The sequence below is a fragment of the Vulpes vulpes genome, chromosome 10 (genome assembly GCF_048418805.1).
Source record: "Vulpes vulpes isolate BD-2025 chromosome 10, VulVul3, whole genome shotgun sequence".
Taxonomy (NCBI): Eukaryota; Metazoa; Chordata; class Mammalia; order Carnivora; family Canidae; genus Vulpes; species Vulpes vulpes.
Genome location: NC_132789.1, coordinates 19,071,860 through 19,093,459, shown reverse-complemented (window position 1 = coordinate 19,093,459; position 21,600 = coordinate 19,071,860). Strand labels below are relative to the sequence as shown.

At 42.0% G+C, this 21,600-nt stretch overlaps 1 protein-coding gene across 1 annotated transcript in view; it reads right to left on the bottom strand.

Moving 5' to 3' along the window:
* MYO1H (myosin IH) overlaps positions 1-20,163 on the bottom strand; it is a 44,088-nt gene extending 23,925 nt beyond the window's left edge. Inside the window, 14 exon segments of the mRNA XM_072723039.1 lie at positions 1,915-2,009; positions 4,294-4,385; positions 5,972-6,052; positions 6,208-6,313; positions 6,641-6,708; positions 7,551-7,706; positions 8,369-8,440; positions 8,710-8,823; positions 9,664-9,762; positions 12,384-12,563; positions 15,225-15,305; positions 16,211-16,409; positions 17,612-17,727; positions 20,038-20,163. Of these exon segments, the coding sequence (XP_072579140.1) occupies positions 1,915-2,009; positions 4,294-4,385; positions 5,972-6,052; positions 6,208-6,313; positions 6,641-6,708; positions 7,551-7,706; positions 8,369-8,440; positions 8,710-8,823; positions 9,664-9,762; positions 12,384-12,563; positions 15,225-15,305; positions 16,211-16,409; positions 17,612-17,727; positions 20,038-20,163 (1,585 nt within the window).
* Between the last annotated feature and the right edge of the window lie 1,437 nt (positions 20,164-21,600).

The following is a 21,600-nucleotide window of genomic DNA, read 5'->3' as shown; positions in this document are numbered from 1 at the left end:
CAACTATCACCACCATCCATCTCCAGAATGCATTTTCTCAAACTGAAAATCTGACCCCATTAAACACTACTTCCTCATTCCCCCTCCCTCTGCCCCTGATAACCACTATTCTACTTTCTGTCTCAATAGGTTTGACAACTCTAGGTACCTTGTAATTGGAATCATATAGGTTTTGTGTGACTGGCTTCTTTCACTTAGCATAAGGTTTTCAAGGTTCATCCACGTGGTATGAGAGATCAGAGGATCTCTAGGACTGAATAATGCTCTGCTGTTTATGGTATAGCATAGTGTGTCAATCCATGCATCCATTGATAGACATTTGGGTTGTCTCCACCTTTTGGCTATTGTGAATAATGCTGTAATGAATGTGGGTGTACAAATATCTGTGCAAGTCCCTGCTTTCAATTCTTTTGGGTATACACCCAAAAGAAGTCCAAACTAACTTTTTTTTAAAAGATTTTATTTATTTATTCATGAGAGACACACAGAGAGAAGCAGAGACATATGCAGAGGAAGAAGCAGGCTCCCCACAGGGAGCCCCATGTGGGGCCCAATCCCAGGACCCCGGGATCACCACCTGAGCCAAAGGCAGGCACTCAACCACTGAGCCACCTAGGAGTCCCTGTATAAGATATTTCTATTTTCCTTAAAAGGTACAAGAAACTACTGGTTCTTGTGGTTACCTCAGGGAGAAGCTAGGAGTAAAGGAGGTTTTTAGTTTCTTTTTTGGACTTTTCTGTATGGACAACAACTTCTATACATATAATATGCATAGCCTTACATGTTTATTATTTTTTAAACAAAAATCAATTGATTACCTGCACAGAGAGTAATCTTATTTTAAAATGTTTTCTATTTTTATACCACTGGGAATTTAAGAGACAAAATGTATTAAAGATTCTTAAAGAAATAAACTTATTTAGAAGGGAAAATAGGGGATCCCTGGGTGGCGCAGCGGTTTGGCGCCTGCCTTTGGCCCAGGGCGCGATCCTGGAGGCCCGGGATCGAGTCCCACGTCAGGCTCCCGGTGCATGGAGCCTGCTTCTCCCTCTGCCTGTGTCTCTGCCTCTCTCTCTCTCTGTGACTATCATAAATAAATAAATTAATTAAAAAAAAAAAAGAAGGGAAAATAATTCAGGGGTGCCTGGCTATCTCAGATGGTAGAGCATGTGACTCTTGATTTCAGTGTTGTGAGTTCAAGCCCCAAGTTGAGCACAGAGCCTACTTAAAAAGAAAAAAACAGTAAAAATAATTTTTTTAAAAAAGAAGCGAAAATAATTTAGAACCTAAAGCAGAAGTAACCAACGAAAATATTTTTTAAATGTTTTGAAAGAAAATGCACATAGAATTATTAGTAATAGCTCAAAAGTGTAAACAAACCCAAATGCCTATCAACTGATGAATGAATAAACAAAATGCATTCTATCCATAGAATGGCATATTATTTAGTGATACAAATAACAACATGGGTGAACCTTGAAAACATGATGCTAGGTGGAAGAAGCCAGACACAAAAGACCATATATTTTGTGATTCCATCTACATGAAATACTCAGAACAGGCAAATATGCAGAAACAGAAAATAGATCAGTTTATAGCCTAGGACTGTGGGGGATGGGGCTGGGGAGATAGAATGGTTGCTAATGCATACAGGGTTTCTTTTTGGGGTGAAGTGTTTTAAAATGCACTGTGTTGATGGTTGCATAACTATCACATGCATATAGTAAAACTAATGTACTTTATGCTTTAAGTGGGTGAAATAAAGTCGATATGCATAATAAAATCATGAATGAAATAACTTCAAATGGCATGCTTGCAAGCAGGGCTAGCAAACGTTTGGGATGGACGTGCAGCCATTTCTCCACTGGACACAGGCGCACCTCATGGCTTGACCTGCACACCCTGGACACTCGCCTTTGGTGCAGTAGGTGACCTCTCCCGCGTAGTGGAAAAGCCGAAACTCCATCCAGCCAATCCTCTTCCGGCCCTTGGGCCCTGCCAGCTTCCGGCTGCAGCAAGACAGAAATAGACACGCACTGAACCTTTCTAGTTCCCGGCAACAAAATGCACCAATATATAAAGCAAAGAGAAAAAGAGAAGTCCTGACAAGCGGGTTAAGAACATGACAATGGGTGGAAGCCCAGCATTAGAAGCCAAACACACATGGCAGCCCTAGTTCATCTGGCTACAGACCAAGGTCTCCCTCATGTTAGATCCTTCCCTGTGCAGAAAGGGGAATCCTCCTGCACTGGTGATGGGAATGCAAACTGGTGCAGCCACTGTGGAAAACCAGTATGGAGGGGCCTCAAAAAGTTAAAATAGAGCTATCCTATGATCCTGCAATCGTACCACTAGGTATTTACGCAAAGAATACAAAAACGCTAATTCAAAGGGACATATGCAACCTAATGTTTAAAGCAGCATTATCTACAATAGCCAAGATATGGAAGCAGCCCAACTGTCCATCAATTAATGAATGGACAAAGAAGTTGTGAGATTTTATATCCATCTATCTATATCTATATATAAATCTCACATCTTCTTTTTAGAATATATATATGTGTAGATGTATACATAGATATAGATATATATCTATATGTAGATATAGATATATGTAATGGAATATTATTTGGCAATAAAAAAGAAAAATTTTGCCATTAGCAACAACCATTTGCAATTTGCCATTTGGATGGAATTAAGGAGGATAATACTAAGTGAAGTCAGAAAAATACAATGCCATATGATTTTACTCATATGTAGAATTTAAGAAATAAATGAACAAAGGGGAAAAAGAGACAGAAAGACAAATCAAGAAACAGACTCTTAACTATAGAGAACACACAGATAGTGACCAGAGGCGAGGTTAGTAAGGGGATCGGGGAAATAAGTGTTGGGGATGAAGGAGTGCACTTGTGATGTACAGAAGTGTATCATTATGGTCACTATATTGTACACCTGAAACTAATATTATACTGTATGTTAACTGGAATTGAAACAAAAACTTAAGAGTAAAATTAGATCCTTCTCCTAAGCACGGAGGAATGAAAAAACATGTGAACCACGGAAACACTTACTTATACAATGAAATAAATTCTATTTTTTTCAGGTGATAACTAAGAAATAATTTTACTGTCCTACATTTTTGTGATATTGACTGACTAAAATACTCATGAAACATCATTTTTCAGATCTGGTAATTCCAAATTTTTAACAACCTTTTCCTGAAATGTATATACATATATACTGACAGTGCAGATATCCTAAGTGTACAGTTCAGTGAATTTGCCACAAGAAACACATCCACATAACCAGAACCCAGGTCAATAAACAGAACATTGCCAGTTCCCTGAGAACCAACCCCCCACCACCCTGAGCGCTTTCCAGTTATGCCCTGACATCTAACATAACAGGTTGGTTTTTATCTGGTTTTGTGCTTTATGGAAAGGGAATTGTATAGTATATACTCTTTTGTGTCTGATTTCTTTTGTTAACATGTTCTGTGATTTACCTACATGACTGCATGTAGTTATAGATTGTGCATTCTCATGGCTGTATGTTATTCCATTTGTGAATGTACCACAATTTATTTTTCCATTATTGATTCATTTACTTATCGTTGCAATATTTAACAAAATATTGCACTAATATTTTGGCCACTACCATTTACTGAGTCTTTGCCATGGCTAGAAATTGCACTAGGTGATTGATGTAGTCATTCACAGTGCTACCCACTAGGTATAGTAATAAGCCACATGTCTTATAAGGGGCTGATCCAGGATTCAAAACCAGGGCTTTAGGACTCCAGTGCATGAGATATTCAATTCTCTTCCTTGTCTCAAAGACTAAGTTAAATTTCTAGTCGATTTTCTGGGATGCTATAAATGCACTATATCTTGACCTGGTGGTGGTGATGTGGGTATGCACAAATATGAAGATTTGCTGGCTGTATGCTTCAGATATACACATATCACTGTATGTATATTATATTTTTAAACGTAACTTTAAAAGAAGACTATTTCATGCATGTGATCCTTTCCAAAATGTAACAATCATAGATACATTTTGGATAGGGTCACATGCATGAAATAGTCTTAGAACATTTTGCCTGAGATTCATTTGAATTGTATTGCTACTAACAAAAGGTATGCATGTATATGAGTTGGTGTATCATTATGGTGCATCATGTTTCAACATATGAAGGAGTGGCTGTACTCTTGAGGTCCACTGCCCACCCAAGAAAGTGGATATATGATGACCTTCCCCATGCAACAGCTTGTCAAGTGAGATACATACGTTTGGAAGTGTGCATGTTTGCCTACTTTCTCTTCCAATTTCTCCAGGAAACTCAAGTCTGTAGCAGGACCAGGACGGATACATTCTTCATCCTTCCAGAGAAAAAGAGAAGCCTCAATCCATAGCATCATATGCCATCAATTCTAAGTTTAAATGCCTTCACCACTTGTGTCATCTAACACAAGTTCAGGTGAACAGTGGGGAAAAAAAAAAAAACGAAAAAAAAAAAAAAAGAACAGTGGGGGTGGGAGTGCAACGATCCATTACAGGTGCTTAGTGTCTCAGAAGGGCTGGAAATTCTTTGAAAAGTCAACTCTTCCACCCATCTAGGCCCATATATGGCCTAGAACATATATTCCCTTTTACTAGGAGCAAAATCCTCATGGAAAGAAAGCTATAAAACATGTGCATCTAATTTTTCACATTTCTCCAACTATGTCTATTTCCTATCTCAAGTCCTTAACATTGTTAGGATGTTAACATTTAACTGACCATCTTAACAAGTGAATCAACCCTACAGCTTTTATTAAAATAGCAAGAAAAAAAAAAAAACAAAAAACAAAGTTCAGGTTGGTGAGACAACCCTCTTGAAGTAGTATCTCTGTTTCCTGATTCCATTAATGGAAAACCACATAGAAGCAAGTATTTATTACTAAAGTGTTTTAAAATGCTAGTCCAGCCATTCATATGAGCATTGAGTACACATAGAATAACCTATGCCAGTCTGAGCTTCCTGGAACATGCTTCCCCAGAAGTCTATACAATCCTTCCCAGACCATCACACCTAAAATTGAATCATCCTCCCCAGCACATCTAATCCTTTCTGGGTTGTTTTTTTTTTTTTTTTCATCATTGTACAACCTACTTATTTTGCCCATTAACCTGTTTGTTGACAGTGTCTGTGCTAAGATTTAAAGCCTCGTGAGTGTAGTGGTTTTGACCTATTTTGTCCACTGCTGTGTCCCAAAGCACAGGGCACAATCATGGCACCAAGTAAGCACTGCTAAGTATTTGTTGAATGAATTGAGTCTGCATGCTTACCACACAATAGCATAATTCTGAGCCCTGTGCATATACAATCTCAACCTATCCTTACACTTCCTCTTAAGATAAGTGCCAGTATCATTGCACTCATTTAAAGACAAGGAGATTGGAGCTCAGAGAGATTAGAACACCCACCTAAGTTTACACAGCTAGTAAGGAATGGGGCTGGGATCTGAATCCAGGTGGTACCCATGTTCCTGGCAACCACAGTCACCACCCATTAATGTCTTGCTGGGCTTTAGAATCTTGTTCACACAACAGTTAGATGGAGGAGGAGGCAAGAGGAGAAAAGGGACTTGTAATTTTTGTTAGAAGGGAGATGCTCGCGAATGAAAAGGCAAAGAAATAATTTCTCATTGGCTTTTAGATTAAAAAAATGATGTTTAAATTGGAACAACTGTGGATTGGCAGCCATGGATGTTCTCAGAAGGTGCAACTGTTCAAGATAAAGTCACAGGTGCATCCTGAGGAGTCTCAACTCAGGATCACCTGACATTCTTTGTAAAGCCTTCCTTTATGTTTTCTGGCTTTCTGCTCATGCTAAGCAACCAACCCTCTTGAAGCCTGGGAGGAAAAGTCTTCTGCGTGTTGGCAACACCGTTCGAAGACTCTAAGCCAACATTAATTTTCTCACCAGAATGGAAATGATTCCTTTGTGTCTCTCTTCCACCAAATCACAGATGATCTTGTTGTTGAAATACTGAATTGGTTCCCACTAGAATGACAAAGAAAAGAATTCTCTGAGGAGGATTTAGATGAACATGAAAGAGTGAAAAATAATTCTGAGTACTAATGAGGATAAAATCTCCAGTGAAATACTATTGCTCGAGTGAGTCTCTTTCACTAGATTAAGAAATTAATATGTTTTACCTCTATGCCTTCCATTTCATATTCTGCTTGTTCCGCTTTTAGGGTTCTCTCTATTAACAGTTGCTGGAGTTTCTCGTTGCAGTAATTGATGCAGAACTGCTCAAAACTAGAGATGCAAAAATTTAAATAACTAAAGCTACACGAGTAGGCCAATTAAAAATTGTATTTACTTATTTTTTAAAGATCTTTTTTAATACAGAGAAAGTAAAGTCCTTATTCACCACATCATTTACTAAATAGATCAGAAGAGTCAAGCTAAAAGATGATTTTTTATGGTTATTCCAATTCTGGACCAGTCTATGAATTTGCCGGCCATGGAAATCCAGAGAATTTCTGAGGATGGGAAAACCACTTCCAATAACACTAGAGATGGCTTAAACCAGACTCAGATCCTAAAGAAGAACAGAGGACCAATAAGTAATGACAAACTCACCCATTCTTGTCGAAGACCTCAAACCCATAGATATCCAGCAATCCGATCACAGTTTTCCCGGTGAAATCCTAGTCAAAGAACACACATTGCTTAGTGAGGTCTTTTACTTAATGACTCTTATAACCCGGTAGCTGCCCCAAAGCTGGGACTTGGTTCTAAAGCTCACACCTTCTCTCTTTCCAACACTGGCTCACAGAAGTCTTATAGGGTGGAAACAAATCTCCCAGCCTGCTCGTTTGGCCTGAAGCCTGCCAGGATCCCACGGCAGCTTCCACATCTACCACCCAAGAAGCGAGACCTTCCCCTTCTGATTCACCCCCTGCTTCAGCCCCTCTTGGTCTCCTGAGACCACATCAAAACTCTCTATAGAGAGTAGCAAAGATATTTATCCAGGAGAGAGGACAGGTGGTTTGAATATCATTTTAAACAGAGGACCAAGCGCATCAGACAGTATGGCTATTTAAAGAAATTATGACCATTTTTTTTTGAAAGGGCCACAATTTACATCTATGGCCTCCAAAGCCGATGCCTTCCAAATCTGTCCTTTACATACTCGCACCTTGAGTTTTATCCTTTCCTAAATTTCTAGCTTTGAATAAACTCCTCTTATTACTTAAGTAATTCCACTGAGGGTGAGTTTGAAGGTTTCATATTTTTTTCTTACACATGTTAAAATATACTACCACTGAAGTTAAAAGTTTATGTCTACACTAGAAGCCATCTGGTGTGCTGCAAAGACTGTGCATCCCACACTTTGGGACACACTGCAAAAATCATTCAGTGGGCATTTTTGTGAGCCTACTGTGTGCCAGAAATGTAAACTTGGAAGGACTCTGTCCCTGCTCTTTAGGAGCCAGGAGTCGATGCTCACAAATTCTTTAGAGTGACTGTGTCAGTGATAAAGCATCACCACATTAGTGCATCATCCAAAAATGTGTGGACTAACCTTGTTCACTAAGGAGGAATTGATTTTGTTGACCAGCCAAGTAAATGTTCGTCCGTAAATGGCCTTTGCCATTGCATCTCTAGCATAGACAGAGAGTTCCAGTGTCAATGGGCATATTACCTGAGAACAACAACAGATGTATCATTAGAGAGGTTAAGAGAAAAAAAAAGCCCACCCCCCTCCTGAGTTTTCAAATTAGACTTTAATGATGGCCACTGAAGGATGTGTGCTGGGAGAAGATGCCACCCCCACCTGCACATGCTCAGGGAGTAGCCATTTCTTGAGTGCCTACTACATGCCAGGCATGGAGCTGCTGAGATATAGCCATGACCAAGATAAACAGTTCCAGCCTCTGCAGGCTCACAGTTGGGGGACAGGACATTGACACATCACACACAGTCATGTTGCAAGATGAGAACAACGTAAGGAGATATGTATGATGCTTTAGGACAGGGGTGGGATGATCAGGAAGGCTCTTTGAGGATGTGACCCCAGGAACTGAAGGATGAGAAGGTGTTAATTAGAGAAGCACAGGGAACAGTGTTCCAACAGAGGGAACAGCACAGCATGGGCAAAGACCTCATGGAGGAAAGGCATGGCAAAAGGGAAGCATGGCAAGCTTGGTGTAATGGTTGGGGATGGGGAGGTTGAGGCAGGAGATCCCTGAAGGGGCTGGAAGGCTGGGGTCCAGCCTCCTCTAGGACCACGTCCTGCTCTTACATGAGGCAGGCAGCAGCAGTAGCAGGGAGAACAGGTACATTTCCACCTAGAGACATTATTACCTCCTCAGTTTTGGCTTCAATCTTTCTATGGGTGAGAGCTTCCAGAAGGATTGATGGTTGGACCCCCAGAAGCTGAGAAAATGGAAACCGAAACGCCATTCAATGATTAGACTAAATTTTTGCCAAAACAGATCACATTCACTGTTCTGACCAGCTGGCCTTTACCCACTCCCTCATCTGCTCCCACACTCTTTAAATATCCTAGCCAGTATCAACCAGAAGGACACTGTGTTACCCACTTGGGGACCTGGGCATCCAGCTGCCTCAACCTCCCCTCTCCTGCCCCTCCACCTCTGAAAAGGGCCGGGTCTTCCCTGTGCTCTTCAAAAGTGGAACATCACCTTGGCGATCCATTTGATCTCGTGGATATCTGGTATGGTGGCACAGCCTTGGTCGTTCTCTTCAAAACAAATGTTCCCCAGGTGTAAGACACTGGCAATAATTCCAAAGAGATTCTAGGAATGCGGGAAAAGGCAAGAATAACAAGGAGAGAAGAGTGGCTGCCTAACTGATGAATGTCATCACAGAAGATCCCCAAGGAAAACTGCCCCCTTCCCCATTCCAGCCCTGAGCTTTAGCTTGATTTCCTCCTTCCCCAGAAATCAGCCTCTTACCCACTTCAGACATTAAGGGAGGTAGGATAAAGAACCTCAGCCCAGGGTACTGAGGATGCCTCCCCTAATCTCCAGTACCGACACTCTTGTTTTTTATATCTTCTCCACCCCCTTCCCACCAATAAACCATTTTATAAGCAAATGCCATGATCTATATATCATGATCGCATGATATATAGATAGATATAGATATCTACCCACACACATATATAAATATATTTTAAATTAATTCTCGTCTTTGAAAGAACAATAGTTTAAATCATCAAAAAAAAAAAAAAGGACGTAAAAACACAATGTTTATAAATCCTACAATTTGCTCCCGTTCAAAAATAGAAGAGTAAATAAATGGTAATCCTATAGTTCCAGGGCATCTAAATATTTGAGATTGGATTTGAGAGGAAGAAGAAACATGATCTCCTCCTTGCACACAGCACTGGGAAATCTTAGGGTTGCCAGATGAAACGGAGAATGCACAGTTAGCATCTGAATTTCAGCTAAGCCATGAATAATTTTGGTCCTAAATGGTGCCCCCAAATAATGATGCCCATTAAAATGTAACTAGGCATCCTATATTTTTATTGGCTGAATCTGGTGACCCTACTAAGCAGTCACCCACCAAGACATCAGGATTGTTTCATCAATCCCAGACCATACAGGCAGTTCCATCCTCAGGGATCATACCTCGAGGTCACCTTCAGTAAAATCGATGACAGAAAAAGCACTGGAAACAGTTTTCCAGTCGTTCTTGTCATTGATAGAGGACTCCTTGGCACAATGACCCTGTGGACAGAGAACTGGGTTGCTTTAAGTCATTTTTATAAGGACAGTTAGACATGCCCATACCTAGTTTTGAATCAAAATGGTTTTCTCTGTAAGCATGTAAGAGCTAGTTCTACAATGTTCTGAATTGTAAACAGGTAGGTTTAACTGATTGTCTAGCACAGGATGATTCAAAACTGCTACTTTTTTCAAGTACATTTAGAATTTTATCTCTGTTCTGGGAAAACTTTCAAAGGTACACATTAGTGGTTTATCTCTTTGAATGTGTATTTTTTAAAAATAGTTTTCCTTGTCATATTTGCCAGATAAATTGAAGATGTCTGTCTCAATAAACATCTGCTAAAATATGCAAGGAGAGGACAGCACTGAAATTGAGAAAGCAATCTTTCTTTAAAAAAGATTTTATTTATTTATTCATAAGAGACAAGGAGAGAGAGGCAGAGAGAGAAGCAGACTCCTCATGGAGCAAGGAGCACAATGTGGGACTCAATCCCTGGACCCCAAGATCATGACCTGAGCCGAAGGTAGCTGCTTAACCACCTGAGTCACCCAGGCACCCCAGAAAGGAATCTTGATGCTTTACAACCTCCAACAGAAACCGCAGTGCAGGACCAGGTGGAAGGAGACCCTTACTCAAGAAAATAAAAGTTTAGCATTTAGAGAAATGCAGGCTATATAGACATGATCAACAGTGGAGATGTGATGACACTTCCCACTACTTTAGAAGTTGTCTGTTTTTTATTCTTTTTTAAAAGATTTATTTATTTGAGAGAGTGAGCAAGAGAGAGAACACAAGCCAAAGAGAGAGGCAGAGGGAGAAGCAGACTCCCCACTGAGCAGGAAGCTCAATGTGGGGCTCGATCCCAGGGCCCTGGGATCATGACCCGAGCTGAAGGCAGACACAAGAGTCCCTAAGAAGTTGTCCTTTAGATAAGACACACATCACCAAATGTCACAATTTAAAGGGAAGATGTTCTAGATGAGGGTTTTTTAAATTTTGCTTTTGTAGTACAGGGTGTTCTTGGATTCCTGGCTATTTAAAGATTTGTCATCTTAAAGATTTCCTTGTTGCAAGGGGAAACCAGAGGTGCCCTACTATGAATATATTCACCAGTCAACTGGACGTTGTTAAATCTTCAACCTCCCAAATATCCCTCCCCATTCAACCAGCAGCATCTGCTCCCACCACCAACAGGGTGGGGCCAGCTTAGGTCAGTCCTTGGAAGATACCTAAAGGTTTGGAAGCATTGTGGATATACTGCAAAGTAAAGCCACAAGGTTTGTAAAAGTTATGGGAGAACACAAAATTGAACAAAATAATTCTGGCAAATTGCTTGAAACATTTACAAAGCCTCTGTGGCATCAAGATCTGGCCAAATTAATCAGGCTAGAAAAAAATCTGCAAGTATAAAGACAAGATACATTCCAAAAGGGAATGATTTGAATATCAAAGGGGTTAGTTGAAGCCCTTGGGAAAAGGAATGAACCCCTCAGATACTTTTATAAATTGACCCTCTCTGATCATGTTACAAAAGTATGTGATGCTATCATATACTTTGCTTTGTTAAAAAAAAATAGTCCTTCAAAAAAAAATCAGATTTGAATTACTCTTCATTCTAACAATTAGTACAAGCTTGTAAAGGGGGTTATGAGATTCTTCTATTAAGCAGCTTTATTTTTCAAGATAAATTTCAGTCATTCCCGCTTTTCCTCCATGACTTACTATATATGTTGGTCCTTATTTTATAAGATTCACTTCATAAAAACTTGTTCTCTTTCTCAAATGATGTCCTCACTTGCACTTTGTCAGGTGACCTCCATTTGAAGCCAGACCCAGGAAAAAGGAAAAAAGTCCAAAAAATCTTGGAGCAAAAAGATGCCAGTGACATCAAATACCGATAGGTGCGATACAGTCTGGCTCTTCCAGAACCCTAGTGCTGGCTGCAGAAAGACTAATGGTGGGGAGTTACACTCTAAAGGTCCATTTTACAGCACTGGATCCTAGGACTGTTTATGGGAATGGCCTGAACTCTTTCCTTACTCCTGAACATAAGGAAGTATGTTCATTTTGCCAACAATTCTCAGAATGGGAGGCAAGAAGGTGGAGAGTCTTTTCCTAACTAGTATTGAAAGCAGAAGGAGGCAGCACAGGTTGTTGACATGGATGGACAATGAGGTACCCTCACACCTAGACCAACATTTCTCACTTCTGCTGTGCTTTAGAATCACCAGGGATTCATTTAATTATACTGAACCACAGGGGAGTATTTAACACAGCCCTGATGTCTAAGTCCCCACCCCAGACCAATTAGATCTGAATCTCTGGAGGGTTGGGTGTGTGTGCACATATGTGTGTGTGTGTGTGTGTGTGTGTGTGTGTGTGTGTGTGTGTTGAAAAACCTCTTCAAGTGATTTGAATTTCAGCCAATGCTGAGATCCACTCACCTAGATGATCTACCTGCCAGGCATAAACAGAGAGGTTATGATAAGTGTCAAGAAACCAGTCCATAGGATTACCAAAATGGTAATGAGAAAGTTCTTGACCATCCTACAGAAGCCCCCACTAACCCTTGCTCCCTGCCATCAAAGGGTCACCCAAGCCAGGTGCTGGTCCTTCCAACCTGTGAGAGGTATTTATACAGCTGGGGGTCCCGCTCCAGTCCCAGATAAGCAAGGAGCTCCTCTTCGCCACCCTCCAGCAGCTGGTAGAAGATGTGGAAGTTCCTCTCCCCCTGGTTTTGATAGACGACTCGAGACTTTTCTATCAGGTAACTGATGATATGCCCGCCTACTGGAATGCCCTTCAGAACAGAACAAAAAATGCACTATGACAACAATAAGTAAGCCACTCTCTTATTAGTGTCTTCCGAGGAACGGAAATTCCGAATTCAAATGATGATTCTTCTAAGCCTAGTGTTTTCTGGGCTCTTTTCAAAACTATTTTTTGCCTACCCTGAGGTCATGAGAGATATTTTCTATACTTCTATCTAGAAGTGTGATTATTTTACCATTCACATTTAGGACCACAATTAAAATTTTGTTATGGAGTGAGGTAGAGGGTCAAAGGTCTTTTTATTCACATGGATTTCCACTTGATAGCACCATTTATTGGATAGGCAATCCTATCTATTCAATCACAGTGGTGCTTTTGTCATAAGCCAGGTGACCATATCAAACATGGATGTCTTTGTAGACTCCATTCTGGTCCACTGGCCTTGCACCACTATATATCCTTGTGCCAATATTACAATGTTTTATTTTTAAGATTTTATTTATTTATTTGAGAGAGAGAGAGAGAGAGCACAGGCAGGGGAGTGGCAGAGGGAGAGGGAGAAACAGACTCCCTGCTGAGTAAGGAGCCTGACAACTCAGGGCTCCATCCCAAGACCCTGGGATCATGACCTGAGCCAAAGGCAGATGCTTCACTGACCAAGCCACCCATGCCCCTCATACCATCTTATTTTTAAGAATATTCCAATAAAGGATTTGCATTCCAGAACATATATAGAATTCCTGCAAATCAATGAGAAAAACCACCCATTTAAAAGAGGGCAAAAGGCTTTAACACAAAATTTTTAATTGGCCAGTTATCAAGACTTCATTTGTAATCAGGGAAATACAAACAAATCACAGTGGGAAACCACTATACTCCACCAGAATGTCTCAAACCAAAAGGACTGGTGATACCAAATGTTGACAAGGGTGTAGAGAACCCTGCTGGCAACTGGAACTGTCATTAACTGTCCTAACATTGTTGGAAAGAACCCAGCAACACCACTTCTGGGTGTACGGCCAACATAAGTGAGTGCTAATAACATCTACTCAAAGACATGTGCAAGCACATTCATAGCACTATTTACAATAGCTCCAAATTGGAAAACCCAAATGTCCATCAACAGGAGAACAGATTAAGCATAAGGAGGTCACATAAGCCAAAAATGGCTAACTGCTACAGGAAGTGACACAAATGAACCTGATAGAATGTTGACTGAAAGGAGCCAGACACAAAATAGAACATACTGTATAATTCCATTTACCTGAGGCTCAAGGAACAGCAAAATTAATCTAATTATAGAGGTCAGAAGAGTTGGTAACCTTTGGGAAGGCAGGTACTATCAGAGAAGGGCAGGAGAATCTTCTAGGCACTAGAAATGTTTATGTCTTGATCTGAGTGCTGGTTATCACAGGCAGATACATGGATGTAAAATCCATCAAGCCATACTCATGACTTGTGTCCTTTTCAGTATTTATGTTGAATATCAATGTTTTATTTAAAATTTCTTTAAAGATTTCATTTATATATTCATGAGAGACAGAGAGGCAGAGATATAGGCAGAGGGAGAAGCAGGCTCCCCATGGGGATCCCAGTGTGGGACTCAATCACAGGACCCAGGATCATGCCCTGAGCCGAAGGCTGAAGCTCACCCACTGAGCCACCCAGGCGTCCCAATAAGAAGTTTTAAGACACATTAACTACTCTTTTTTTTTCAAAGTCTAGGCACACTTCTCCAGAAGTCCATATACCAGCTTCCAGAAAACCTGAGCCAGTCTGTCATCACTACACTTAATGCTCAGCCAGTGACTGTTCTCCAGTCTAAGTGATACTTTGTCAACTGGGATTCTGTGTCCTTGAGAACTCTCTCAATCCTTCCCACCTGCATCAGCCCCATTTAAATTTTGTGCAACATACAACCATACTCTTTCATTATGTATGGTCTCTGGTTGCTTCCATGCCACAGAAGCAGAGCCGAATAGCTGTGACCAAAACCATATGGTCTACAAAGTCTAAAATATTGACTATCTGGCCCTATCTGAAAAAGTTTGCCAACCTATGCCATATAATTATGTATGCCTAAACAATACATTGTTTAACGTGGGATTGTTCTGGGGCATTGTAAGAAATGGCATTACACTGACACCCAGGACATTCCTAAGACTTGACCGTGTTATGTGTAGCTGCCATTCATTTGCTCTCACTGCTATGTGACACTTCAAGGGGTGGACATCCCACCATTTAGCCATTCTGTCACTGGACCCTCAGTCTTCCAGATGTGTTGGTTGTTTCCAGTGTGCTTGTGAATCTATAGGAGTATCTCCACGAGCAGAATGACTCTACCTTAGATTGATTATGTGGTTTCAACTTCCACAGGATAATATACTGTTTTCCAAATGGGTTGCACCAATGTACACCCCGCCCCCCGGCAATGTGTTAGAGTCCCTAGTTAGCTACATATTCACTAATGGCTGGTATCATCAAACTTCTTAATTTTTGGCCCCCTAGAAAGTATGAAATGGTAGCTCATTGTGGTCTTTATTTGCATTTTCCAAAATAGTACTGACCCTGGATTTTTCAATTATTTGAGCCAATAAAGCCCTTCTTCCCTTAGGGTACCTTGGGTCAGGTTGCTGTCATTGGCCAGTTAAGGGATCCCCATGAACCAGTAATAGGAACTTCAGGATACCTTATAGTCAAACTGTATGTCCATGTATTTTCCAAATCTGCTGGAGTTGTCATTCCGGAGTGTTTTGGCATTTCCAAAAGCCTTGGAATACAAAGTGAGGGAGACAGGGACAGGCTGAGCCAAACTGTCATGTACGGTCATTTAAGCTCTTTGTGCTTGTCAACTTCCCAACCCCAAATACCACAACTATGAGAATGGAGGAGAGAGGGGAGCCAGGGATGAAAGCCATACTTTATCTTCTAAGAAGGAACCACCAAGTACAGAGGATGTGATGCCAAATACTAGGGATGGAGTTGCAGAAAACAGAAAAGTAGCTTCTCTCTAGCATCCAGTCTAGGGAGGTCTAAGGAGAGGTATAGAAGACCCAAGGCCCTTGCTGTTCTAGAAGACACAGTTAATGGCTCCCATTACCAGACCCCTTTTCATATCAAAGAGGTAAATCATTCAACTCATAGGTCTAGTGGGAAGATTCTTTCAACCACAAACATATTTAACGTGAAGGGCAACAAAAATACAGGAAAAAAAAATAACTTGTTTGAAATCACCCAGCAAGTCAGCCAATGGCAATAGGAGAATTATCAAAATGATTCCAATTAAATAAGAAAAAAAATATGAATAATAGAGCATGACTTTAGAGCTTACTAATTAATTCTGCCCTGTGCTTTTTAATTGCATTCATCTTGTTTTATCCTCAAAAATCTCCTACGTGGTAGAAACTATGAATAGACCCATTCCACAGATAGGGAAACAGGATCCGGGATCTGGAGTGATTTGCTGAAGCTTGCTGGCGTGTGGCTGCCCTGGGATTAGCATCCATGCCTGCTGAACTTCAAAGTTACACCCTTAATCACAATACTGCCCTTGAGACCCTGCTGCTTAATGGCCAGATGGTGACCTGCCCATTCTGATCAACTTGCCGGGGCAGAGAATTCTTCTTAGTGACCTCCCTAGTACTCCCCTCCCACAGGTTCTCAAAGATTACTTACCTCCAGCACTGGGTTGGAGAGCAATAGTCTGTCACGGGCTATTTGTAGTGACTCAGTCATTGGGCAGGTCACAGCAAAATACTGGAGAATCTTCTTGGAGGCCTCTGTTTTCCCTGCACCACTCTCTCCAGAAATGAGGATGAAGTGGTTATTTAGCTCAGAACACATCATGCGGTAAGCGTTGTCAGCTATGGCATAGCTGGAGAAGGAGTGGGGCAGAAATGGAAGGGGTGGGAAGTGGCTATAATGCTACTTCCCTCAGCTGTGACACCACCAGAGCGGAAGGACAAAGTACCCTGTCTCCAGGAAGCCACATCCAGACAAGTGGTACAAGAACACTGAGCTCAGATATCAAACTCCCACTGCAATCCATTGACTGATCACATACAAAGTGTTCTAGAAATCAAAACTCCAACGGTTGAGTTAAAATAGAGAACTTGAGCAATAATGGACATTTTTGATGTAACGAATTTATTTTGAAAAATCCAACATTTCTTAGAATAGGCCAGATACTAAATTATATCCCCAGGAGACGTTCTATTAACTGTAGGTGGAAATAACATCTCGTCTAAATATTTTAAACACTCACTAGATACGCCAAGATCTCATGTTTCTTCTTTCCCTCAAAACCTAGTGTATTAAGAGTACAGAGACAGAAAACCGAAAATTTCTTAAAAGCTCTGTGATATCTATAGGACAAGAGATAAAACTATTATAAAGGCTTTAATCTTCAAGATCAGAAACCAAAGCATAAAAATCTCTCAGGACACTAATCTTCCCATATGGCTGAGTTTGAAAGCTGGCTATTTTGAAAATTGTTGGTGGTAGTGGTGCAGAAAGGTTTATAAATGCCTTAGGAGGTGAATAGATGAGCCGCCAAGACAAATGGAGGAAGAGCCCTAAATATTAGTCCAGAAGTCAACCAGGGAGAACTGAGAAATTCAGCAAAGCCTGAATCACATATAGATCAGACACGAAATTGCTTGTCCTAAGGATCTGAAATCCTGCTACCAACACGGATGCTCCTTAGTCGCCATGATACTCAGACACCAGTAGATGGCACTACAGCAAACCTCTTTACAGAAAAGACACCGAGACAGGTGTCACACTCTTGGATCTCTCAGCAGTTACAAAAGATTCCACCTCTCATGATATTTAAGCTGAGACTCAACAATGATCTGATGTTTTCTTTTGCACTGAAAGACGTTTCACAAGAAGGCAGCTGCTTAATGACGTCCAGAATCCAATGAGCATGCATCAAAGATTTAGATGGATGGGTAGATGGGTGGGTGAATAGGTGGATGGATGGATAGGTGAATAGGAAGGAAGGAGAGAAAATAGATAAAGAAGAAGGAAAGAGATAGGAAAATACTATGGATGAACTCCATACATGCTACTTACACATGTGGTGGCAGTTCAAAGAAATTGACCCCTTGATAAAGTTCCATCTGGCTCACAGTGTAGATTCCAAGCTCCTGGTATGGATTCACAGACACAAGGAGGGTCCCAATATAGGTCTAGGGGAACAGACCAAACACTAGTGAGGAACCCTGGGGTACAAATGGCTACAGCAAAAGACCATCATATGGTATGATCCCCAGGTGTTCATTCCATGCTCAAGATATAAAACAATAAATAAAGCGGTGTCTCTTCTGTCACGGAGTTTCCATGTGGGTGCATGGGACAGGGGACCGCTGACCAAGGGATCAAGACTGCTTCCATTAGAATGGTAAGAAAGGTGTACCTAGGGCAGTGGGAGAGGGAACGACCAAGGAAGTCCACCTTAGCTCTTGGGCTTGGGGAAATCTTCTTTAAGGAGATGACTGAGCTGAGACTTGAAGGATGAGCCAGTCATGAAAAAAGGAAGCAGAAGAGGGCCAACTGCCCTCCGGGAGGGCTGAAGGGACGAATGTGGCAAGGTGACTGCCCTGGAGGGCAGTGGGGGAGGGGAGAACAGAAATAGTAAGACGCGATGTCCGAGATGGAGCAAGTTCAGATCACACAGGGCATGAAGAATGGGGGATGTATTCCAACTGCAATGCATAGTGGAGACACTTTCCCTGCTGATATGAAATACTTGGCTTAAATTGTTATGTCAAATGGATAGCTTTAAGAAGGGAGCACTACAATCTGATTTATATTTATGTTTCACAGAGGTCTCTCTGGCCACTGGGTGAAAGGGGTATGCATCCCAGCTGTCTCCAGCTGGGCAAGCATTCCCACTGTTGGTATCTATTTTCCTGGATTTCAATGTTGGATTCTATGATGAGTCAAGTTTTCCAAGTGCTTCTGGTTGAAGTAGAACCACTAATGTAAAAGCTCCTTGGAATACAGTTATGAATAAACAAAACTTTAACCTCTTAAATAAAAAAATAAATATTTGGGCTCCTTTAAAAATACATCTGGAGGTTTCAGATTCTGTTTGTAATTGGTTTTCATTTCAGCATCTCGATATTGGAGGTTCCCAAGGGTATGCTAAATTACGCCTAAAATAATTCTCATGAATGTTTCTAATCTCCAGGACAAAGTCACACAGAGAACTAGAAGAGATAAGAGCATTCTATTTTGACTAAAATGCTGCAGTCCTTCAATCAGTAGAAATCTTCCTGAATAGAATATAGTTTCTGAAGTCTATCTGTTCAAACTGGAAATGATTATGATGATCTTATCATCCCACTTATACTTCTCCAAACCATGCTCTTTCTCCTTTGCTTATGCGTAACATCCCTTTCCACAACTAAAAATATATACCATGAGAAGCCCTTTGCTTCTTTTTCCTAGTAACCTTGGTCCCAACATGCAGACCAACTCATAGTCACCATTAAACACAATATAGCTGCAAGACAAATATTTTTAGATTGCTTTTGTCTAAATTTACTCTTAACAAAAGCTAATAAGATCCCAGTAAAGTTAATCAAATGTAATAAAACCCCACCACACACACTGAGACACTGTGCAGTTTACCCTAAAGAAATTTACCTGGAAACTGACCAATCAGATCAAGGTGGGGACTGACCACTGCTAGAAGCAACCAGGTCAAGCTAAGAACAGCTCTGGTAAAGTGCTGCAGCCTTGACCCTTGAAGACTCATGGGATGCGGTGGACAACTCTTATGTTTGCCTCTCTGATATCTAGACCTCTTTCTTCCAGCAGATTCCTTTGAGGTACCTTCTTCAGGCTTATCCTAAAGGTAAGGCACACACTGGCCTCACCCCTCACCTGCAGGGCTTGGCCTAGGTAAATAGCCTGGCCAGTCAGAATAGTCCTCATTCTAGCTATGGGGATTGGTTCAGAGGTAGGCACATGACCCAAGATGGGCCAATCAGAGCCAGCCAGTGTGTGTGTGTGTGTGTGTGTGTGTGTGTGTGTGGTGTGTGTGTGTGTGTGTCTCCGGGAGGACTTGCAATCATCTATCTTGACATCAGTCTTGTCCTGCTGGCGCCAACTTGTAGAGAGTCTGCCCTAGAAAACGACCATTGCAAAAGAGAGCAGAGAAGTGGGAAAGGGCCCTCCGGATGGAGAAGAACCCTCAAGGCTTCAAGACTCATCACCCCAGACCCTAAATCTATTTCTGATCCCTAAAGTGACATAGGTCAATAGATTGCGTCTTGGGGGTTAGGCTTGTTTAAACTGGGTCTCTGTCACTGGCAGCCATAAAGGCCTCAACACAAGGATCAGGGCACATCTGGCAGTGGTCCCTTCACATCTCCCTTTAAGGGCTAACCTATAGGGGGTAGTATTTGCTATCATCAAGGCTGTGAAAACAGGCAGGGTTGGGCAGGGGTACCTCCAGTCTAGGAAAACAGTTGAGAAACGGGTTACGTTACATAGATGAGGTTCTCGCTGAAACGCTTGCGAAGATTGTCCAGAAAAGCAGATTCGCTGGTGTAGGCGTCCAACAGCACAAAATCCTGCACCCCGACCCTGTCCCTGGCGGTCAGTGCGCTTTCCATGTGCAGGCGAATGTGCTTCCTCCTCACTTCTTCTTTCTGCAGCAACAGAACATTTCTCATCAGCTCCCTTATTCTGTAGTTCCTACTGCTCATCTAATATGGAAATAGCGGGATACCCAACCCTGGGGGCAGTGTAGCCCTGACATTAGGTTATGCTCTCTCCTTAGAATTCATGGGCTGGTTAGGGTTACAAGGGGATGGCAATAAAAGCATTAATAGTGGGACGCCTGGGTGGCTCAGTGGTTGAGCATCTGCCTTTGGCTCAGGGCCTGATCCCAGGATCTGAGATGGAGTCCCACATCAGGCTCCCTGGGAGGAGCCTGCTTCTCCCCCTGTCTATGTTTCTGCTTCTCTCTGTGTGTCTCTCGTGAAATAAATAAAATCTTTTTTTTAAAGCATTAGTGGTAATAGTAACAGCTGACAGGCACTGAGCAGTTACCGTGTTAGGTGATACACTAAATACTTGACTTGGATTTCTTCTTTAACCCTCGTTCTGACCCTACAAAGTAAGTGCTATCACCGTGCTCATTTAACAGAGGTGGAAACTGAGGACAGAGCCACTACAAAACATGTATACACCCTGCCAAAAGGGAGAGCCAGGATATGAATATTTTTTTTAACATTTTATTTATTTATTTATGAGAAAGAGAGAGAGAGAGAGAGAGGCAGAGACACAGGTAGAGGGAGAAGCAGGCTCCCTGCAGGGAGTCCGACGTGGGACTCCATCCCCGATCCCCGGTCTCCGGGATCACGCCATGGACCATGGACCGAAGGCAACGCCAAACCGCTGAGCCACCAGAGCTGCCCCCAGGATAGGAATCTAGACAGCCCGGCCCCAGAGCCTATCTTCCCAACCATCACTTACTCAACTAGATGTTTGTTGCCCAAATTTGGTGTGTAATTCCGACATGAGTGATGAGTTTGGTTGGGATGGGAATTCCTTGTTACAGAGGAATACTCAGTGAAGGACAAACCTGAAAGGTCCTCTCCCCAAGACTGGGCTTCAGACCTCCCTGGAAAAGGAGAGGTTGCAGGCCCACTGGATGGTGGAGAATCTGTGTTACTAGGGGGCCGAGCTGGTCCACTGTCACCAGGCAGCTGAACGACCCTCCCAGGCATAGCTGAGCAAAGGGAGTCAGATCAGCACTGGGCAGGAGACCAGATGCTACACTGCTGTCAGGAGGGCTGTGGGAAACAGCTCCGCAGGTCTCTGGCAAGCTGGGGCTGGAGGGTGTGCAGAGAGTGGGGCACGTCTGCAGGAGGTGGCCTGGGAGTGTGAGGTCTGTGTTGCGCAAGGTGCTCACCTGGCCCAGGCTGCAAGGGCACTGAGGGACTGTGCTCTGGGCACACACAGTCTTTGCATGTCCCCCACCCATGTACCACCACGCTGGTGGCTGTGCAGCCAAGAAGAACAAGCAAAACAGCAAAGGGAGCCAA